Source organism: Zonotrichia leucophrys, chromosome 4, assembly GCF_028769735.1.
Source record: "Zonotrichia leucophrys gambelii isolate GWCS_2022_RI chromosome 4, RI_Zleu_2.0, whole genome shotgun sequence".
In the NCBI taxonomy this organism is placed as follows: Eukaryota; Metazoa; Chordata; class Aves; order Passeriformes; family Passerellidae; genus Zonotrichia; species Zonotrichia leucophrys.
In genome coordinates this window covers 55,212,409-55,236,156 of record NC_088173.1, presented here as the reverse complement: position 1 = coordinate 55,236,156, position 23,748 = coordinate 55,212,409, and the positions used below count along the sequence as shown (strand labels likewise).

Genomic DNA, 23,748 nt, shown 5'->3' with positions numbered 1-23,748 from the left:
TTCTAAACAGTGTGACTAAAGCTCTGGTGCTGAGGCAATGTGTTGCTTGCACAAACTCTGCTTTCCTAAGCAATGCCTCCTACAATTTCTCTAAACGAAGAAGCAGATTGCACAAGTATTTGTGCACATGCCCATTGGAGCTGCTTGTCATGGGGATATTTTTTAATGTAGTTAATGGGGACATTTTATTCCAAAAATCAATGATCCAGTTGTTTGTTTAGCTTATATTCATTGCTTCAGCAATGTAGAGGAGTGTGCATTTGCTTGTAATGTGGTGTCTGTGTATTTACACGTGTGTTTACACATGTGCTGCCAGTAAGCATGAGCTATTTAAATAAACACACGTGTAGGTATCTGTCTCAATAGCAAAAGTAGCCCAGTAAAACATAGCCTGCTCACAACTCAGCAGCCCCTTGCCCACACTGGTAGCTTGGTACAAATCAGAGGTGCAGGTGTGTGTTATCTCCTGCCAGCTCTGCCGGCTGTGCTGGAGTCAGGCACAGAGGAGGTGCAAGCAGATGGGAAAGATGCCTTAACTCATTGAAACAAAAATTATAACAGCACACTTGTCAGATGTCTAAAGAATAAAGTTTTGCTATGCTTTGTTCTTTACTGTCTGCAATAGGTGGACCCAAAGTGGAAGACCTTCAAAAATATCCCATTTTTTGGCCAAGAGTTGTATTTGGCTGTCTGAATCCTGCAACACAGAATTTAGAGGATGTAATATCCTTTCCCACGTATTTAATCTTTAGCAATCATTCTTGGTTTCCAGCTGGTGTGAACTGATGTTGTTCCCCAAAGCTCCCTGTGGATAAAGATCCAGCTTTGAGCTGGGCGAAGATTTGTCGCCCAAAGGTGCAGCTGTCAATGGGTGCATCAGTGGCAGGGTCTCCAATGCTGATCCATTTCATGCATGCATATTCAAAACTTTCTTTCAAGGCAAAGGAATGCATTAGGAGATCAAGAATATTTTCAGTGGTAGTAGAAAGAAATCCTAATTTGTGATGGGGTGGCACGTGAGACTAAGACCCCCATGCTGACAGACTCAGTGAGTTGGGAAGAAGTGGTGCAGGAAGGAGCAACAGGACAACTGCTTTGTGATTTTATGGGATCATTCATAATGGCATCAGGTCAGAGAAACAATCATTTAATGGGGACGTTTGTTATAACATTCCATCCACTGCCATCAAAATTTTTTGAGCCTGAGATAAAAGCCTTTTGCATTTATAGGTTATTAGCATCCTTTTTTAACTTTCTGTAGGCAGTTTGCATATAAATCTCATTTTAAGAATAGTCCATTAAACCCACAGCTGTCACTTGCTGAGAGATCTGGGGTGGGGTTTTTCTTCATCCTGAAATCATCTTTTTAATGTCTTTTGTGCTTTTCCTTCAGAGCTTTGCCTCATTTTTCTTTTTTTTTTATTCACCTGTTAAAATTGCAGTTCTCTCTCACAGCTGGCAGATTGGAAGTAATGGAATTTAACTGCTATTGCAATGATTCTGAGCAAAAAACAAATTTTTCAGTTCCTGATTTTAGAAATGTATGTTTTACTAGCTCTTTCTCTTCATTGCCACATTTTCTATCTCCACTTCAAAATACAAATACCCATTGTTCTGCCTAATAATATTTATTTAAAAATCATCAACATGCATAAATTCACACATTCTCTCATTTGAGAGACACTTGGTGTAAAGAGATAGGAAAATAATTAATGCTGAAAGGAAATTAAAACACAGAGACACAGGTGTACCGCTGAGGTTTAGGCTATAAAAGCATCCCATCAAAAACCTCCCATTACTTCTCTCTAAACCAGAGAAGAAGAGGGAGTGGTAGAGGCTTAAACATAGAAGGATGCTCAAGTGGAGCTGTATTTAGGAGCATGGCTGAACCCAGGCTTAAGGTCAGTTGCTTTTATTCACGGACACTGATGCTTTTTTTTATTGCACAGGTGCAGGTGTATATACAGCCATGTGAGGGTACTGAGGAAGGAGGGAGATAACTGGTATCACCACTTCATGGAGTACAGAAAAATCCGTGCAGACTGGGTTGGGTTCTGCTGTTCATGTTTCAAACAAAAATAAACATGAGCAATTGAAAAATGATCAGAAATGCATTACAGGAATTATGTCTGGGAAACTTCCTCAGTTGAGGAGAGGGCAACAGGAGGGTTAGAACCAGCTGGTGATATCTGACAAGGGAAAAACTTTTCTGTAACAGATGGCTTTTAATATTTTAGGCAAAATTAGAAAAATTTCAGAGGCTAAAAACTGAATCTATGAGAAATCAGGGTAGAGGTGGGGTATTCATTTTTAACAGTAAGGATGATTAATGGCTGAAGCAATTGGTTTTGGATTGTAATAGATTTGCCCTCATTTGCAATCTGAAAGCCAAGGCTGAATGCATTTCTCAGAGGCTGTGCCCCAGCTCATCCCTCAGCTCTGTCTTCACTCCAGGGGTACCAAAGAGTGCTCTGTAGCCCATGTTGTGGGAAAGGTAATTTTGAATGGCTACAGTTACCCCCACTGGCCTTAAATCCTGTTTAGGTTTTTGTTGACATGATAAGCAATATGTAACAGGATCTGTAATGAGTGTGACATGGTTCCTACATCACCCATGGATCACTCAGGGAAATCATGAAAAATCTGATGCAAACAGAAGACATTTCCACAGTTTTATTTTTTTTTTTAAATTCATACCAAGCTTGACTTCATTTAAACCTATGGTTAGAGATAAAAGATGCATGCAAGCCAAGGCCAAGATCAAAGGGAACAGCATTTTTGTAAATATGATTCCTACTGTATTGTCTTTGTTAATTTGGGGGCTTTTGTCTTATAAAATATTATCTTTTCTTTTTAGTAATTTATAAACATGAATTTAAAACAGTGTCATTTTTTCTAATAAAGCAAGAGCTCACATGATTAAAAACTGCTAAAGATCAGTAACATTTGAAAGAAGAAAAATAAAAAGAGGGAAACCCCTGTTTTTTACAATTTGGGAATTTTATTTGTATTCTCTGTGTGTGCATGGCCCTATCCAAGGGGAAGAGCTGTCCTGAGAAAATAATCAAGATGAAAAAGGTGATTTTAACTTTCTAATACTGAACACTTCAAGATTTTTATTTTATCTTTTGCCAACTGTACTATCAAACTGTAAATAAAAATCAGGTGGGCTTAATTCCCCAAGAAGCTGCTGTAATTCTGTATCCAACTTCAACAGTGCAACAATAGGCCCTGTGGAGTAATTTGAATACAAATTTCAGTGTTCTGACTTCTCTGTTCTTCTAACCTACCATACATTAGGAGGATCTATGAATTTTATATTGAACATGTAAAATATAGGCTTTTTTAGTTAAATAATTTTTATTGGAACTTTTACCAACAGCATCGTTTATCCTAGGATTTTACCCTGTCCATTAACATAGCATGAGATTATCTTTCACAAAATGGGTAGGAAAACCAAATCCCTCATGGAACCAAACAGTAATTTCAGCAATGAAATCAGACACTATTGTGAAGATTGTTAACATGATAGAAAAGATGGGGCTCAGCAAACAGAAGTCAGCAGCTGAGTGTCTGCCTCTCAAGGAACACAGATGATGTCTCATAGGGTCAGACAGTGACTCATCCTTGGGCTCCCCTCCTCCCAGATGGCAGCTGCTGCATGGAAGGGAATGGGGCTGGGAAGCAGGACATGGAATGGGACAGGAAATGGGACAGGGAATGGGGCAGGGAATGGGGCTGGGAAGCAGGACACCCAAACCTCATCTGTTTCACTGGCAATGTGGGACAGCTGTATCCTTGCAGAAGAGCCTGTTGCAAATGCTACACAGAAAATTGCAAAGCCAGGTAATTTTACAAGTGTGCCAACAGTTAGAGCTGATAGGGTTTTTAATCTGTACATTTTAGAGTTGTGGAAGACCAGCATTAGATTTTGTAGTTCAGGATTTATTTGGAGAAAGAATTCCAGCTTCAAATTTTTAAACATTAGTGGTAAGGATGAGCAACTTTGAGATAAACAGCAATAAACTGCAACTTTTACTTATTTCTGCATTTCCCCTTCCTTAAGCAGTACTTGAAATAACATGCTCATTTAGAATCCTTCTGGTTTCTTCTCCAACACATGTAATGAGGGTCAAAGGAGTTTCAAGTGCAGAGAGTGTCAGCCATCCCTGTAATGCCTTTAGGACCTCCCCATTCTCCTGGCTGGTGCACTGCAAATCAAAGGGGGGAACATACAGGTTGAAAAGCATATGCTCAAATAAATCAAGGAAAATACCCCAAATTCAGCACAAGGTGAATGTATTGCTGCAGTGGAACAAAGTTTGCAAGTGCAGGCACAGCCAGCTCTTCTTGATATAGTGAATTTTGGGTTCTTGACTCTTATTGGATTGGAAAGGTTTTCCAAAATGGAGAACAAAAAAAATAAAGGTTTGGAGTGAAGACATTCTGATGCATGGAAAGGACTCGAGGACACTTTCAAAAGTCTGTTTGACTAGTGATACATCTATTAAATTTATTTCTTGGTAATTAAACTATTAGAATCAAGCAGGCAGTGGTGGAAATCCCTACCTGGGGAGCACGGCAGGCATGCTTCTTGTACCTGGGAGAGGAGCAGCAGGAGGGACAAGGAAGGGGGTTCATGGAACCAGCCACCATTAAGATGTTGTTACAAAGCTGTTGCTTACTGCATTGTTGCTAGCTTCCTACAAAAGCCATTGCCTGCTAGAAGTGAAATTCTAAATTCTAACTAAATTCAGAAAATTATGGACTCACGTTGGAACCAGACACAAAGTGTGGACTTAGCCTTAGGTATATTAATTTTATCTGTTCATTCTTAAAAGCATTCTAATCTTCAGATAAGCCTGGAAAATATTTGATAGCACAATAAATTAGAATAAAGAAGTTATGGTATCATTTAAAATCCTGGCCAGCCACTCACTCCCTCCCTCAGAGTGGGATGCAGGAGAGAATCAGAACAGTAAAGGTAGGAAAATCTGTGGGTTGAGAAAAAGACAATTTAACAGGTAATAATGCAAAAGGCATGTGAGCAAGCAAAGTGAAACCAGTAATTAATTCCCCACTTCCCGTGGGCAGGCAGGTGTTCAGCCATTCCCAGGAAAGCGGGGATCCATCACATAACAGAGACTTGGGAAGACAAATGCCATCAGTCAATATGTGTGCCCCCTCCCTCACTGCTTCCTTCTTCTTCCATCAGATTTATGCTCAGCACGAAGCCATAGGGTGTGGGATTTGGTGTGGGATATCCCTGGGTCAGCTGTCCTGGCTGTGTCCCCTCCCAGCCCCTTGTGCACCCCCAGCCTCCTCTCTGCTGGGGTGGGATGCTGGACAGGAAAGGCCTTGGCTCTGTGGAAGGGCTGCTCAGCAATAGCTGAAATATCCCTGAGCTCTGTTTCCAGCATGAATCCCAAGCACAGCCCCACACTTGCTGCTCTGAGAAAATTAACTCTATCCCAGCCAAAATCAGCACATGTGGAGCTGTTCCTCACTCAAATTAAAATGCTGATGTAGTTCACCAGAATTAATGATTCTATGCGTGGTTTTCACAATATGGCTTTTAATTCCAGTGACATTCAAGCAAAGATTTATTGGAAACTAAACATAAAACACCCGCTGCTTTGTTACAAATGAAGTAGAGAGATAGCAGCTGGTTTTCCTGCAACCCCTGTTCTTTCAAAAATTTCTACCTACTGCATCCATCTTTATTTGTACTTAGGCATAAATTGTGATCCATTTACTTCTGTCAAGAAAATAAAAAATAGGTTGGTAAAGATTTTAGCAAAGATCCTATTTTAAAGATGAAATTCAGTTCTCTTTTAGGTGAAGAACAGTAATAGTGGAACACAGGAGGCATGCCATATAGAACTATAAGTTTTGCTTTAAATGTCAGCCAAATTAACATTATGGGACATGACACACCTCCTAATTAAAGAAACAAAACCAAAAAAACAACAAACTAAAAAAAAAAATCTAACCATTGACTACTGACATTAAAGTATCATCGACTTCAACATAAAATTGATCCTTTAGAAACTAATAGAGCCAAACCTCTTATTTGAAGTTCTCCTTAACAATTGCATCTGCTTCAATTCTGTTTAAATCCAGATCTCATTTTATTCATGCATGCATAGAATGAGGCCAAATGCTTGGGGACAAGAGTTCCCAGGGAATAAGTGATCCAATGAGCCATCTGTACACACATCATGTCTAATTAGGCCAAGGTGGGGAAAATAAAAATTATCACATTATTAAAATCTGAAGTTTGGGAATCTTTTTTATCTCATGGATTTCTGGTGAAGGTGAATGAATTATTTAAGCTAGTGATAAGAAAAATGCACTTACATTACTTGGGTAATTTCCCTCTCTGCTGTTCTCCAGAGCCATCTATTTCTCTGCTCTTATATAGTCCACTCAAAGTCTATGAAAGAGAAGCGGACAGTACAACACACAAATATTTCCAAAATTATCAAAATGGACATTCATTTTTGCATGATTAAAAGAAGAAATTCAAAGTATTGATAAATAGTAAAAGGAATTAACTTCTTTTAGAAGGCCTCAACCATGACTCTTCCATTTTCTTCTATCTCAGTGTCATTGACACAAAAAAACACTTGGAAATCTGTGGTCATGCAAGTTTGACTCTTCAGGTAAATTGAGGATTGTACTGCTCTTTTTGCACCTTAGCAGCCTTTAATTCTGTACACATATGAGTCTAAGTGGGATCAAAGCATGAATTATTGAATAGATAAAATTATTCAATGAAGAAAAGGAAGGAGTGGAAGAGCCTAACAAAAAGATGAAAATCAGAAAATAATTTTCTGGTTAAGATTATGCAGTAAAAATTTTGAATCTTTAGCATATCAAATGCATTTCACTAAAGGAATTCCCTTTTAGAAAGGTCTCTTTAAAAGTAATATTAAATTGGAGCACCTCAGGAGAATATCAATGAGCAGCTGTTAGACCTGTCTCCTGGGTAAGCAGGCTCTCATGCCTCCTGTCGCATGCTCCAGCAGATAGGTAGGCAGAAATAGGGTAGTTTTGTGCTATTTATTATCTTTTCAAACCTGTCATAAATCAGTATTGTCAACATATACTAGAGAAAAACAATTAGAAAACAGTTGTTGGAGAAAGCCCAGGTTTAGCATTGAGCAGAGAGCTAGAGGTCACACTATATTAACCAAGTTAATCTAAGTATTCTTCCTTGTCCAAAAATCTATTCTTCTTAAAAATGCATGCTTCTATTTTTCCTGATTCAAAAATCAATATTTCTTGAAAATGCGTATTCTCAAATATTCAGAACTTCATGACTCACTATTGCTCCGAGAGTAGTTAAGCTAAGAGCTGCTTCCATAAAACAGTCTGTATTTGGATGAAACAATATTTTTTGAGAGAAGTCCTGTTGTGAAAACCTCTTAAGCATGTCAGGTCAAAATCAAGTCTCTGGTCCTGAAACAGAACCATTTCAATCAGCAGGATTTCATCAGTGCAGCTTGGAATAGAATTTGCCCATTAGCATGTTTAAAGCATTTGCTTACTGCCAGAGTTCTACCTTAATTCACTTTTCTGAATAAACTTCAATTTCAGCGCTCAAAAGCAATTTCATATTGTGGGCAAATGAAATTATTTCAATCATAATGTGAAGAAGCAGAAAGGGCTAAGTAATTGCAAATGAAATATAACTAAATAAGGATGCTATTTATTTTTGAAACTCCCAGATGTGTGCTACATGTTTGTAATAGAGCATATGGCCACTTCTTGGCCTTAGGGATTTTGAGCTAGCTCTGCTTTGGCTGAACACAACTATTGGAAATCAGTTAAAGAACACAAGTTCTAGCTAAAGAATGACTGGGACCCATCCCACAGGAGCAGAGAAAGAAGAAACAGACTTCCTCTAGCCATTTTTATGAGCACTTGAAGGTTGAAATGGAATTTTTGCCCCTACCAAGTGAAATTAATTTTTTTTTTATGATGCTGGAATTAGCTGTAGAGTTTGTGCAGGATGAAAGATCAATTATTGCTTTGGAAGGAAGATACAATCTTCATTTCATTATCTGGAAGGCCCTATTTACTCAAATTGTAGAGAGACAGCTGAGTGGTGAGAGCTGGTATTTACATGGAACTGGGTGAGATCAAGCTACTGAGTTGAATAAGAAAGATAAATGTTGTCTAAGAATGAATAGAAAAGCCAATAAAGATGTTATAAAAAAGCATGACAAGCAGCCCTAGGGATAGACAGAGATTACAGCAATGTACAATAGTGTCTCTTCTAAAAAACACTTAAAACCAAACAACTGAAATTGCTTTGCAGAAGACTGCTTTGCTCAGTCTCCTGATGCTTCATCTAATTCAGACTTCACCTGAGACTTCACTGACACTTCTTTACCTGATCTGGGCTCTGCAACAGGCAAAGAAGGTAGTAGAAATTCCTAAGCAAGTTATGGCTATGCATACCACAAAACAGAACTGAAGATTAATTATGATGTGAAGCAATTCCTGAAGCAACCCAAAGCAAGCAGGTAATTTACCGAATGGTCTGTGCTTGCCATCTAGTGGTACAAAGCCAACATTTTTTTTTCCAGCTGCATGAGACTCAGCTGCTGAAATTTCCTATCTCAGAAGCAAACCTCTCCCACATAGAAATGTTCCTGCTCTCGGGATGATGGTGGTGATAAGTTTACAACTTTCAGGAACCAGTAGCAGAAATTTTTCAGCCCTTGACCCCCCAGACTTAGGACTAGCTGATCAACAATTTAGCAAGGGTTATCCAGTAATTAATTGATCTGTAGCTCCAGTATCCTGGTTACTGCTCCAGTCTTTTGTTCTTGCAGGTGAAGACTTTAAGAATATTCAGACACCCAACATTTCACTGCTTTCTCTGAGAATTCAAGCAACGAAATATGAAAGCGTTTTGAGAATATGTTCTAACATCTTTTAAACCACACTTATAAAACTCTTGGCCAAAGGCCCTCCAGGTTTCTAAAGGCTTCAGCTTTGCTTTACAGCATCTCTGTATGAAAACCTATGATTATTTTCCAACCAGGAGACTGATCTACAATGAAATTAGCAGCTCATTAAAAAATTGTGCAGGGAATACATACCATTCTGGCACTGGAACACATATACTTAATATGAGCTATAGGACTAGATTTTTTGCTTTCAAAACATTTCAAGGATACTTGAATAAAGAATTTAGTAAAAGGAATAATTTTATTTCTCAGTTATGGCATAGAGTAAATACAAGAAAATGAATAGAAATATATTTTATCAGAAAAAAATTATATACAGCATTATATCTAATCATACATATTACTCACCTGGATTTCTTACTATCTATATCTATCCACAAAATAATAATTCTATATTGATTTTCATCTGTAATAAGGAAATTTAAACTAATTCCCACGTCCCAATTTTCTAGCAAATATTTTAGTACATTAACATTAATATTTGAAAATTATTTTAATTTTACTACAAAAAAAACCCCAAAGCTATGAATTAAGACTTGGAGTTTTCCTAATATCTCTGTGATTCAGGAGAAGATCTTTCTGGGATTTTCTGTTCTAAGCCATACAGAATTTTTTGTAAACTCCTTTCACAAGTCACAATGAATGAAAACAAAGCCATACAAATTGTATAGAGAACAAATCCCAGTTGACCAAAACAAAGATTAATGAGATTGAATTAACTTTACTATGTAGAGTTAATCATATTAACACTAATATGATTCTGAAAAGTGTATTTATACAATAACACCACATATATAACAAAACATGTGGAAAGAAAAAAAATTTACATGCTATTAGCTATTGTCCCTTCTTTAAAAAAAATTATTGAATCTTCTATTTATTGGGCAGCTGCTGCATTCACTCATCCATTCATCCACTCTCTCAACTGTTATTTATGTAATTAATTATTCAATCAATTGTTCACTGAGGGACCGTATATGATCTATGTTTTACAATTGACCTCAAAGAGCGAGGCAGCTGAATGCATCCGATAGAAAATAGAAAAAGGCATCGCAAGGTTCACAACAATTATCCAGGGTTCAAAGCCAAAAACTATTTCTTCCAGTCCATTGTCATACTCCGGGCGGCACCCGAACGCCGGTGGTATCCACAGCTGCAGGGAAAGAACGTGAGGCCAGTATTAATCACCAGCCCTACAAGTCAATAGCCCTTAATGACTGTGACTCACCGTGCTGCACACTGGTTTCAGGAGTCCCTAAGAAATCCCTCCCTGTTGCTACGGGGGCACACTGGTGGAAGAGGGTTTCTGCTTCTGCTGTTGCTACAGGTTTTGGACAGTTACTTAAAGGAACTTCCCATGTTCCTCATTTAAATAAACTTTGTTCCCCAAAAGCATATTCACTTCTTCCAGAAGTAAAATATTCTGCCTAAAAACTATAGAACGATGCAATTTTAATGTACTTATCAGACTTGAAAGGATGGGAAGCTTTTGGGTATTAACTTGTGAACTACATTCAAAATGTCTTACCGAAAGGTTGCAGAGGAATAAAAATGCAGCGATGTTCTTCAAAATTCTCCTCTTGTTGTTAGCAACTGAGTTTCTGCTGTAAAATGAGAAATCTGAGGCTGAGTGCATGACCAAACTATTGTCCTGACTTGTTTCTTCTCTAGCAACACCAGCAGCATCGTTTTCTCTCCCACAGATGCTGCCTTTAAACAGACAGGGTATGTCACTGCTGTCACGAGCAGCTCTGCCGTTGTAAATCTCTTTGTACAAGGGGCTGAGGGACAAGGTGCTCCCCCGAGATATGGTCACTATTCGAAGAGTTTTAATGTCCTCATTCACCTTCTCCTGCTCACGGTGGATGGATTCAATGATAAAGAGGTTCTGAATGTATTTCTCGATAATCACCAGAACAGAGTAGGGCAGGTTATACCATGTGTATTTGGGATGACCTTGGGCACAGATAATGGCAAGGATTGAGCCCCAGGAGAGCAGCCAGGACCCTGCAGCTGTGCCCACCAGCAGCTCTGCATCCAGTTTTCGAGCAGGGTTCTTGGAATTATCCAGTGATCTATCCTCCAGTCTGTAGATGAGAAGGGCGACAATTCCAGCCGTGCACATGAGAGCCAACACGAAGATAGCGTGCAAGTAAAACATTGTGAGTGCTAACTCACTCTTGATTTTTGAGCCTCCAATCTGAATTAAATACACAACAACTATGCCTATTGTGCTAGTTAACACGATTAGTCCAAAAATCATTCCAACAGTTATGCCATGGAATTTGAATGGAGTCTTGGTTTGCTGGTGGTGCTCAACTTTCCGCCCAATGTTCTTCCACAGGACATAGAGCATCGTGGATGCCAGGATGTGGTACTCTATATTAAAGGGATATAGGTAATATATTCCCTGAGAAAATATTGAGCAGAGAGTTGTTGTTGTGCAGTTGCATTGAGGTGCATGATCATCTAGAACTAAAGGAGAAGGAGAGATCAGTTAAGTGCATTATCAAGGTTCCTTGTTTAAGTGAATAAATAAAACATAAATATTGAAACAGAAAAGGTAAGACTTCAGTCAAACAACACCCAGTTACCCACCTAAGAAAAGGCTTCCCCGTGCTTCACTGGGGTTTGAAAGCAGAAGGCATCCCCAGCAGTTGTCATAGAATGGCCTGGGTTGGAAGGGACCTTAAAGATCATCTATTTCAAACTCCCCCTCCTGCTGTGGGCAGGGAGCCTTCCACCAGACCAGGTTGCTCAAAGCCCCATGAACATTTCCTTGAACATTTCCAGGGATGGAGCATCCACAGCTTCTCAGAGTAACTTGTCCCAGTGTCTTACCACCCTCACAGTGAAGAACTTTTTTCTTTATATCCTCCTTACCCTAAATATTTGCTGACTACAACTTGCACAATCTTGCCAATGGAGAAAATTATTCATTAGTAAAAAAAACACCCAGAGCAAAGTCTTTGTCTTGTAAAACAGCACTAATGGATAGCTTATATTCTTTTGAGCCATCCCACAGAATCCTGTAGGACCACAGGCTACATGCAATCACTCTCCTGGGAGAGATTTGCAAGATTATCCATATTTGGTTTTTTACAAATAACTTCGTAAGTAGTAAACTTTTTTTTAACACTGCTATGTTAATGCATTACTGTGATTTAGTAATAAAGTGGTTCCTTAGTGGTGTTCCTCAGTGATGCTATTCCTGAAAAGAAATGTTCTCAAAAAATCTGTTTGGAACTTGGAAGAAAATTACTGCCTTGTTCACATACATGATAATGATCATATAACATTTCAGTATCAGCTAATTACCATGTGCCCCAGAATGACTATGCTGACATAATCATGAATGACTTAGCTAAATCCTACAGTGACATTGTTTTGTATGAGTGTGCTAGAGCAGGAATTTCACAATGCACCAAGCCTTTTGCTTACCTATAGTTATGTTCCCAAAACCAAGTGTGATTAGTCTTTCCTTATGTTCATTCAATTGATGTTTTGACTCTGTTAATACGCCATTTGTCCACAGGAGCAGATTTGTGAAAACAGAATGGATGACACCAAACCTACAAAACAAAGTGATTATTGCAGGAATCCTCACAGACTGTATCTCATTAAATACGTGAAATGAAATTAAATGGATTAACTTTCTGTGTACAAGCTATATGGCACTATTTATTTGTCAGTGCAAGGGGAGAGTTGAAAAATCATCACCAATCTCTAAAGATGTTCTGCAGTCACTTAAATCAGTCTTCCAAAACCTTACAGAAATGCAATCTATTAAATGGCCTAATGCATTAAACTATTAATAGAATGCTTTTATTGTTTCTTATGCTCTCTTATGTGATGGGTTTTATTCTTTGGGCTGGACAAGCTTAATGTTAGTGGTTGAACAATCTGAACAGGATTATTTGTTTGCAAACCATATTTCACAGCCTTCTGCAGTGCTTCTTCATATTCTCTGTCTGATCTTTCTTCACAGATACCACCATCATCTTCAACTTCTTGCCCATGCATTTTTATCTTCTGGAGAGAGCTGAAGCTATCAGAGGGCTTTATTCCATTCAAAGTACAAATGTGGGTAGGTCTCCATGAATTTTTGAGGCTCCTGGCCTCTGACAAGTCACTTCAACTTGGTGAAACAGAATGGCATTGGAGAAAGAAGTGTATTAATGGTTCTGAACTTCCTAATAAAATCCAGAAAAAACATTGTCCTCTGTTGCCAAGCAGTTCCCTTTTTAATAGGAGATCATGTATCTATCTCTTTCCTAGACAAATCCTTTCACCTACCAATGCCAGGTGATCTCCTGCACCTGAGGCTGTTTATGTTTCTTCACCAAGAAACAGTTCTTAATTACAACACTGTTCTCAGTGATAAATTTGCAGTTAGAATTTTTTAAAATCTACTTATAAACAGAGCTGATAGCACCAGCTGACATTGCACAGCCTTTTGTAATCACTCTCTTCCTGAGCATGGGGTTTCAACACTTACCCAGGAGAGCAGAACTAATGGGGAACCTTCACCACAGATGATGTTCCTGAGCAAATTTATTTTACCTCCTATAGAAACTGGTCAGATCATTGATAACTTCAAATAAGTACTTTAAAAATTACCATGTTTGCTTATCTATGTCCTATGTACAGACAGATTAATATACATTAATCCACCTTCTCACAAAAGTAGAAAACACATTGGATCTGATTTGGTACCAGGATACCACCAGGGAGGCTGTGTTTCCAAGTGCATGTGCACAGCTACATCCAGCACAGCTGGGAGGTGTGGTTGACATGCCTGAGGGATGGGATGCCAGAAGGACCTGGATGAGCTCAAGAAGTGGCCCTATGAGAACCTTATGAGGCTCAAAAATGCCAAGTGCAAGGTCCTGCACCTGGGTCAGGGCAAGCCCCAGCACCAATATGGGCTGGAAACATTCAAGGTCAGGTTGGATGGACCTCTGAGCAACCTGATCTAATTAAAGGTGTCCCTGCTTATTGCAGAGGGATTGGACTAAATGGCTTTTAAAGGTTTCTTCCAAACCAAACTATTTATGACTTTAAGACCTAGTTTTAAAAAGGTGCCTTCCATAAAATCAATATCAAATACCTCAGTTACAGTACATTGACTGCAGGTTGCTGATACAAGTTCCCTTTCAGTAGGTAAATAAATAAAACATAGTGCATAGTCTTGAAACACATATATGATCCTTCCTCTCTGTGATATCAAATATTGATACCACAATAAGATAAGATACCATTTTCCTCTCTCATGAGAAAAATACTTGTATTCTGACACTATTTTGTGTTACAAAATATCAGGGCAGGTTAAATAAGGGTAAATGGAGTTATTTCAACTGTTCTGTTTCTTTCTACTTAATGCAATCCAGAAGAGAATCATCCTCTATATTTTCACTGTCTCTCATACAATAAAACTTTGGTGTTAAAGCACTGTATAGACCTAAACCTATTAACATGCAGATGAGGATCAGATCCTCTTTACCTTTCAAGTGTTTTGAAAGACTGGATAACATCCTTTGCATGACACCACAGAAAATACACCTAAATAGAAGAAATACAAAGAAATATTGTTACACTAATGCACATGTGTAACACTCAGAAAGGAATATGCATCTGTAGATAGACATTCAAATGGTTAAAACTTCTGATGATTCAAATTGAGGCAGCTCCATCTTCACACATGTGAAAGAGCTCATGATTTAATGTGATATTTACACAAATCCTGATATTTCTTACATGAAAAATCAATGGCTTAACAGCAGAAAGTCTAAGTATCACTCACTAAAACACATTTTCCTTCTGTATCTGAAGAGATTTTATTTCAATGACAAACAAAATAAAGGTTGTGGATAGAGGTATGATTGCTGCAGGGCATGGTGATGCAAAGTTTGAATAATTTATGAAATATATTAAATTCTATGGAGGGAAAGAGATTGATGAAAGGATGCCAGACTTGACTAATAAAACAACAAATTCCCAGGAAGCATGAGAAAAGTTTGTACTAACTGCATGAGAGACAACCCCATTAAAAACACAGCAGCTGCACTCAAGGATAGTGCAGAAAACTTCAACAAGAAACAAAAGAGAGAGATAACAATAATAAGTTAGCAAGTCAAGGCAAAGAGGAATAAAATTAGAACTCTCTGTGACAGCATAATGGAGACCTCAGAAAAAGACTGCCACTGAAACAAAACCAAGTGTGGATAGGTTCAAGAAGAACTATACCAATGTCCCTCAGGGATATTAGGGTGACATTAACAGCTCAATAGTTCCTAGGATACTGAACTCATCACTAGGTAAACTATCAGGAGAGAAAGAGTCCCAAGATTTCTCTTAGAAACCTGCCTGGTTTGGTACTAAAGAAATGGTCTGAAAAGTGATAAAAACTTTGGGTTCTTCTTCAGCAACCAGAGTAAACTGGAAGTCCATTTTCCCACAACATCCATTACTGCAGGATGCCTTCACAGTCACTATTTCTGAGGCAAGCAAAGCTAGACAAATGCAGCTTTTTATGGCTCAACTCTGCTACCCAGCAGTAACAATTCCTCTAATGAAGCATTTATCAATGAGAGGAGTGGCCACCATAAAATCCCAGATGTAAAGATAAAAATATTTCATGTGGGCTTCAACTGAAATAAAATCGAAATTACCTTAGTCTCTAATGCCATATTCAATTTACCATCCTGGGATAAATGCAGTAAAATCTGACAGCAGACTTGAAACCATTCTTTAAAACTTATAAAAACATAAGTTTTGATGATCTGTTCAGACACAGGATAGTGGGAAGAAATAGGAAAACTCAGTATAGAAATAACATAAAATCCAGTTTGGCTCACAGAATACTCAGAATACTTCTGCCTGCAGAAAAACATAATGCACAGCCTGCCCTGGGAGGGCAGGTACATGTTAGCTCATACATGAGTGCAGAATGTATATATTCATTTCATGACATGTATCAGGAGGCCTCACTTTGAGTAAATGACAACAGAATCTGATACATATCCACTAGAAAACAAATTCTTTGGTTTTTAGATGACACATATTAGGGATGTTTTCTGCAGTGATTTCATTCACTGTTTCAAAGACACAAGAAGATTTGTCTTAGGTAAGAGGTATGTGGTTCATTACTTTTTAAATTTAACTTTTTCTTTGATTTCTCAGGCTAACATTCAAGTGTTCATTATTTTAAACTCTGTAGATGATAAATTCAATGACACTGGGTGATGTAAAATTTAAATTAGAATTCTTATTGACTTTGTTCAGCATTTTTATTCATCGTTCTTCCACACTCCAGTTCATGGTGGCTGGAAACCTTGTCAGCTCTGGGTCACTGGCTGCAGTGAAGAATGCTGTGTTCAGATCAGCATACAGAAGAGCTTAATTTCATTGATTTGTTTTTCAGAGATGAAGGAATGAAGTTGCAGGACATGGAGAGTGGATTTTACAAGAATGTAAAACTAAGATTACTTCAACCAACTCAGAAGTTCAGAGAAAAACATAGATGGGCTGAGAGTAACTGTTTAAATTTCAGGGTTTGGTTGTTTGTTTGTTTGTTTTTTGTTTTGCTTTTTTTTTTTTACTGTCGAAGAAAGCAGAAAAATGTAGGTTGTTCAATCACAACTGCTAGGAAAACATTTCTTTTCTTTCTGAATGACATAAATCCCTTGGAAAATTCATAAAAGTGCCTGGCTATGATTGAATATTTCATCTGAGTGGATTTTTCTTCCTTCTTCTCTACAAACCTGCTGGCAGGGGTTCAGAGGAGCTAATGTGAGAACCAAACAGCTATGGAGTGCCACCACACACTCTAGACCCAAAGCCTTATAACAAACAGGTGGAATATTTCACAGGAGTCCCTGACTATGTTTGCTACTGGGCAGCCACTGATAAGAACAAGCAAGTGCTTCTAGAAGAAAAATCCAAGTTCATTTTTACAGGAAAGCTGTGCAAGTATTTTAGAACCAGCTAGGAAGGGTTTTGTCCCCTTTAACTTATCCAGCCTACACCTCTAACCACAGAGGAGCATCAGGTTAGACAGATGGAATTGAACTTGTGTGGCAAGTCCTACATACATAAGCAAGGGAATTGTCTTTAGCCAAAATACTCATTTCAGCATGAAAATTCTGTATGTAACTTCAACCAAACAAAAAGGACACATAACTTCAACTGCAGGAGAATATTTTTTTATTATTTTTTTTCACACCCATGTTTGAAACCCATGAATTTTATGGCTAAGCAACTTCAGGTTGCAAACTTTGAATTTACTATACACACACAAGACTTTAGTACTCAAAAGTACTCTGTGATATGCTTAGAAATCAAATTAGTGTTAAGTCCACTGATGACAAGATAAAATATATTTTTGAAAAGAAACAAAGATTAATATAAAAGTGCAATCAGTGACTTTTACCTGTAAGATGGTGTGGACAGCATGTGTAACAGGAAAAATGCCTTCAGTTGGTGATAAACAGTTTGAAAAATCAATATAATATCCAATTTTAAAGGAATCCAGAATTAAAGTAATCACTGCAAATAATGTAATCCCACCTACGAATGAAAAAGATATTAGAAAATTTAATGTATAGTTATAGTGTCTAGAGACTATTTATAAAATATACAAAAACCTATTTAGGGGAATGAAAGCTGACCAATATCTGTGTTCTTGTTTAGGGAAATAAGAGCGGAACAATGCTCAAGAAGATAACTGACTCTATGAAATAAGTGCCTCTAATTTGTGAGAGCCTCTGCCCAGTACATGAAGCAGGGTCACCACGGGCAGCCCCTGCATGGTCAGGGAGGAGTTGCCAGCCCTGCCCTGCCCAGGACATCCAGCCCCAACAGAGTGCCCAGCTCTGGGCAGGACAGGCTCCCAGGTGACAGTGGCACTGAAACAGCCATGGAGAGCAGGAATTCCTGCCCTCAGCAGCCCCACAGCAAACCGGGCACTCCTGGGAGCTGAACAATCACCTCACAGCCCCCAGCCCAACCCCTGCACAGTGGGCAGTAACACAATCACTTGGTGTGCCCTCCCCATGGCTGGGGGGTCACACTGCAACTCAGAGACCACAACCACAACGAGCTGTATGGTTTGTTCTCCTGATAAAGAACCAAAGATTTAATTTCAGCATCTGTATTTCACACACACACGAAAATATCCTAACATATTACTCTATACCTTAAAGAACTCTGAAATACATTTCCCTCTGTTCATTTTTTTGTTGCTGTTATTACTGGGTTTGTACCTGTACGACAAAGTATAATTGGCTACAAGATTACTGAACCAAACCTTGGTTTTGGTTTGTTTTGAGGGATTTTTTGGGGGCATGGATGGGGGTTTTTTTCCTTTATTAAAGCTTTTTTCAAGCAAGTTTTCACTGGATTTAATTTGGACTTATTTGAATGAAGACTAGATAAAAATTTATGCATGGACCTTAACCAGACCTCATGATATAAACCAGCATCACTAACTTAATCTTTCTTTGCAATTCCTCACAGAGTAAATAACATCACCAGTATTGACTTGGATTAGTATTTATCTTTTATATGGAGCCACGCCCTATAAGTTCTAGTTCAACCTATAACTTGCATGTAAGTACCATGTGTTCCACTTGACATGTGGTATTAAAAAAGTAACACTAAATTAAAAATTTATTTAATTAATACCTTTATTCTCGAAGTTGCATTGATAAAAATTAAGTAGAAATTATATAAACACACTGTAATTTTGTTTTTTCATTGACTATTTAAAATGAAACAAAAACAGACTTCAGAAACCTTTTCAATCACAAGGGCATGAATTCCAACAGGATTTTATGCTTCTGCTTTATAATGTCTCTATAATAAAAACACTGTAAAATTACTGGTTGAGTGTAATTTCTACCCAGAGCTCAAAACTTCTGCCTATATATTGCAAAATCTAAAACCTCAGGTCTGGACTTCATACATGTGTATGATCCCATAGAATTTTTTTAAATGTATGCTTCTTAGGTCAGCTAATTTGTATTCTGACACATGTAACAGGACTGGAGCCCATGTTTTTAAATAGAGGTGCCATTTTTATTGTGTATGAAACTAAATGGTATCATAAAATACAAATTTATAGGCCACTCTTGAGATCAAATGGTATGTTTCTTGCTTTATCTAAAGAATGTTAATTATGAAATAAATTAGAATTTCTAGTTCTGATGATATAATTATAAATATAACTGATTATAAATCACTCTGCCTAAGTAGGCACGCTCTGAGCAAGATAGACTTGATGAACTTCAGAAGTCTCTTCCCACCTGAATTATCTTAAGATTGATTTTGTGATTTATGATTTATTTACAAAGTAGGCAGGAAACATCCTATTTGTCTGAAATGAGTCCATTTCACATGTGTTATGATTGTTTCAGTAAGAAGGCAAAAGCTATCTTCTGAAGTATAAAGTTTATAGACTACTGACCTCCAAGGATTAGAAGACTTTATATGACTCTTAATTTTAGATTTTTTCATTTATTCAAATGGTATTTAGAGATTTCTGCAATCACCCAGGTGGCCACACTACAAGTGTATACAAAGTGTCCAACATGCTTATTTATAGGCTTCAAGAGAGAATTATTGTACTAATTTTCTTAGTCAAAAATTAAAGCACAACAATAATGGCCATGCATATGGTATGTTAATAGGTTTTCTGACAACTTTTTGTGATAGAAACTTCAGTAGTACGTACTAATACTAAAAGGACACTAGTAATTTCAAGGAAGATAATACCACCACTTAGTAATTTTCATTTAAAATTGTAAGAAATGTGAAATTATTGCTGTTGAGCACTGGTTCATTATTTTTTCCTTCCAATCATTCTTTGAAACCTTTGTGTTTTAAGGGATCACTAATAGGATTTTCAATATTGCTAAGTGGTGGCTCATTTCTTGCTAGTTACCATCAAGAAGATCAGAAAAACATAATGATACAGTTGCAAAAACACCAGTCCCACTTTAAAATATTGTTCAAATAATTGGCAATTCAATGCAGGCAGTAAAAAGATACAAGTCGAAGTCTGTCAAGAGCTTTTAAGTGGACCAGTTGTCAATACTTTAAACAGAAACTGTGCTGCTAAAGAGCGTGATAAAATAAAGCCATTTGTTGACTTTAAAATAAAGCCAACTGATTTTCATTTTGACTTCTCTGGCTCACTTCACTGCACTTTCCCAAAAAAATGGTCAGAGAGCTTTTTCTAGCAGGAGAGAATACTTAGGGGAATAACATTTGGAATAATCAAGGAAAGACTTCCTAAGGTTCCCTGTGGTAATTTGGGTCAGGATAACTGTGTTTTATTAAAGACACAGCTCTGCCACAAACTTTTCCACATTCAGACTCCAAGAGTGCTTCTTGGTCAACCACGCAGGTGGGAGGAGAACCAAGCTCAAGAGTTTACACAATTGGCACCTTTGTGCAGAAAGGCTCGAGGAAACCTTCCTGTGAGCAGCTCTTGCAAACTGATCATCTGTCCTTCTAGTGTTGCTAAACACGTACAAGGAGTCAGTTATAGGAGGTTTTTGTTAAATCATTCCATTTCAACATTTGTCAGAGCAAAATGGTCTAAGCAGGCAACTGCCACCACTTTTACTAAAGTGATATTCACAGTTTGAAAGGATTCATGAAAATACACTCATTTTATACTGTTTCATACAAGGACATTTGCTCTCACAAATACAGCAAAGAGATGTTCTTCAAAAGTAGCTGATAGAGCTAGTAAAAAAACTGCAGAAAGCTTTCAGTGGAAAAACCCAAACAAAATATGTCTGTCCCACTCCTTCCTCCCCTTTCCTTTTTGGACTTTTGATCTTTCAGGTAAAAGACTTCTATGACAAAAGCATGATAAAGAGGAGGGCATAGGGGATCTTGGCAGAGGAATTGCCACCTGAGTTTTTCCTTAGCTCAAATCAGTTTTCTTTTACCAATAGAGGATAAAGGAGTTGTACAGCCTTGTTGTAGCTACAAGAAACTCCCAAGAATAGGAAAGTGTAGGTCATTCCCTAAGGGCAAATTTGTTGAATTGCAGCCTAAGAGAAGCCATGGAACCCACAGCACTTGAGAAGCCAGTACAAAGAGCCATCCTGTGCTGGTAAAAGAAATGGATATGGTAACCCAGTAGTTCAATCTAGGATCTTATTTCTAAGTTTCTGTGACTCCTTATATTCTGTAGGACAAATGAAATGCTGTGAATGCGGCGCCAAAAAAAAGAGGGTGGGGGATCCTGCTGTACTTACCCATGCTAGGCAGCATTTATTCCATTTTTAGGAGGGGAAAGCTACCCTCTGAGTAACAAAAGCTCAGCTTGGCCCAAGGTAGGATCATATTAAGCCTTGCATGAATTTCAGGAGATTGTAAGCCACATAAGCTAATAAATGAAAAATGCTTGAGAGATTAACATTTCCTTGAAAAATAATAAATAATCAAGAGGAACAATGTAACAGCTGGCATGTGAACTCCATACATTTCAGGAAGGACAGACCATGGCTATACATAAGACATTAAAAAAAACAGGTTTTCTGTCAGCGATTCAAACACAAATGTTAACTGTTGTGAAGAAAGTAAATGACACACAAGCACTGAGATTGAGAACTACATTTCCACAGCACAACCTTACTTTTCAAAACAATCAGGTAAATTCCTGACACTGTCAGGTGTTCTTGGAATTTTCATTTAGATGTTTAATTAGCTGCTGTGAAAATTAGCTGTTGTCTCATTGCTAGTAAGCAGAAAACATTTTAGGGGAAATCTGTCATAACATTCCACTTAAATAGTTTCCAATCTATCATTCACAGTGCTGAGACTGGAAGAGGCTGGTAAAACTGGGATTGCCTATTATTGCACAAGCACTGATGTAGGCTGCTCCTTTTCCTTGGTACCTGAAAACACAGATTCCTGTCACCACAATTCTGTGATGTGCTGCCCAAACACCTTCTCTCAATTACCTTTGTATCCTCACTCTGGTGCACAGCTGACTGCAGATAAGGGCCAGCACACCCCACCATTACCCTTGCAAACTTGTATACTTTTTCTGCAAGCAAATGCTTAGTTTAGATTCCTTGTTTAACTGCTTTATGTGCTGATTACAAACTGATCTGGTCAGGGATTTTGTCTTCTTCTGTCTAACTCTAGATGTTTCAAAAGCATCACTGTACACATATAAACAGGAATCTCTGATACATGTTGGTATAGACAGAGCTTCAAAACCTTTCTGACTGGTACTACCATAAAGTAAATTGCCTTATACCATCTGGAAAAGGTGATAATTCCTCTAAAACAGCTGCAAGACAGCAACAAAACTGCCTCTTCCACTAGCCATATTTTATTTTTCAAGTTCACCAAACCAGCCTGGTAAGTAAGAAAGGTGTAGGAGCTTTCAGCACTACAAAGGGTAGTTGGAAAGTAAGGATGTTTAACAAACAGCTTCCCAATACAATCTTCTAGTATGTTCAGCTTATGCATATATTTACTTTAGACTGCACTGCATGTTCATTCAGTTTGCAAATACCAGGATGCCTCCCGGTAGGAATGGAGAGGCAACAAAGAGGCAGCAGACACAGGTGATGGCACAGATGTCCCTTGTGCGGTACCACTCCGTGCCATCCGCCCGTACTTACACTTCAGCCAGCGGGCTCCGGCGTGTGTGTCCTTGTCCCGGATGAGCCTTCTCTGCGTGCAGCTCCTGCAGAGGTACCACAGCATCCACAGCAGCTGGATGAGCATCAGCGTGATGAGGTAGGAGAGCAGGTGGCTCTTGCTGATGCCCACGGCGTGCACAGCCCAGGCGAAGGTGAGCAGCAGCCCGGCCAGGAAGAGGTTGATGCCGTACTGGCTGCTGAGGATCTCGGCGTTTTTCTGCGGGTAGCTGCCGCCCACCGCGGGGCACCCGGCGGCCTGCTCCATGTCCCACGCCGCCGGCCAGGTGCTCCAAGCAGGCGGCTCCGCTTTTCCCGGGGAGCCCCGAGGGCGCTGCTGGCCCGTCCCCCATCGCGGCGGGGGCGGAGCGGGACCGCCGGCCCGGGGGAGGCTGCTGTGGTTTCTGCGGGACATTCTTCCCCGACACTGACAACAGCTGGGCTCCGGACCAGGGGGAGGAGAAGTCACTCGGACGAAGGTTAGCTCGGAGCCAGCTCTGCCCGGCTGCCTTTGGTGACATGGTCCGTGTTTGGAGACCCGTGCGGTGTAACACATTCCCTGGGCAGGAAAATGCAAAAGGCACCGTGTGTTGACAAAACCCCCGGCCCGGCGGCTGGAAAGCCGAGGAACGGCCAGAACCTGGGAGCTGGTGAAGCCGGAGCCTGCCCGGCAGCCCGACAGCCAGCAGCTGCTGATGGAGCTCCTCCGCAGGGCAGGCAGAGGGATGACACACGTTCTTCACACTCTGGCCTCCACAGGCCGTCTTCTTCTGAGCAATCGGCACCTTCACTGGTAGGACAGAACCTCGTTTTTCAGGAATTCTCTAGACCTTTCAAAAGTGGTAATTTACCTTGTTTTTTTTAGAAAGTCCCATTCTGACAACACAGGACTATAGGAATTGCTAGCTGGAGAAGCAACTACTGACCTCAAAGTAGCAAAACCTTCTGCAGAATTTAGTCCCCTTCTTATATATTAATTTTCCCAATATTTATATTGACCCTTTTCTACTTAAAATTAATTCTCTTCACTTTAGGTATTTGGATGCTAAGCATAGCTTGGAGGCCAAACACCAAGATAGACTGGTTCTTGTTCT

The 23,748-nt window shown here is 39.0% G+C and overlaps 1 protein-coding gene across 1 annotated transcript; it reads right to left on the bottom strand.

The window, feature by feature from the left end:
* Nucleotides 1-9,829: 9,829 nt before the first annotated feature.
* On the bottom strand, nucleotides 9,830-22,992 carry OTOP1 (otopetrin 1). The gene is made up of 6 exons (XM_064712410.1): nucleotides 22,637-22,992; nucleotides 17,416-17,552; nucleotides 14,488-14,546; nucleotides 12,426-12,556; nucleotides 10,513-11,459; nucleotides 9,830-10,137 (listed from the first exon to the last, which is right to left on the bottom strand). Exons 1-6 carry the CDS (start codon nucleotides 22,920-22,922, stop codon nucleotides 9,967-9,969), a joined length of 1,731 nt encoding a protein of 576 aa, XP_064568480.1. The 5' UTR covers nucleotides 22,923-22,992; the 3' UTR covers nucleotides 9,830-9,966.
* Nucleotides 22,993-23,748: the final 756 nt, after the last annotated feature.

Bases quoted from the DNA above. Each gene is read 5' to 3' on its own strand.
- OTOP1 (XM_064712410.1), bottom strand. From the start codon at position 22,922: ATGGAGCAGGCCGCCGGGTGCCCCGCGGTGGGCGGCAGCTACCCGCAG. The intron at 17,553-22,636 runs GTAAGTACGGGC...TTTCATTCGTAG, and splicing joins CGGAGCCCGCTGGCTGAAGT to GTGGGATTACATTATTTGCA. The intron at 14,547-17,415 runs GTAAAAGTCACT...TCTTCTATTTAG, and splicing joins CTGTCCACACCATCTTACAG to GTGTATTTTCTGTGGTGTCA.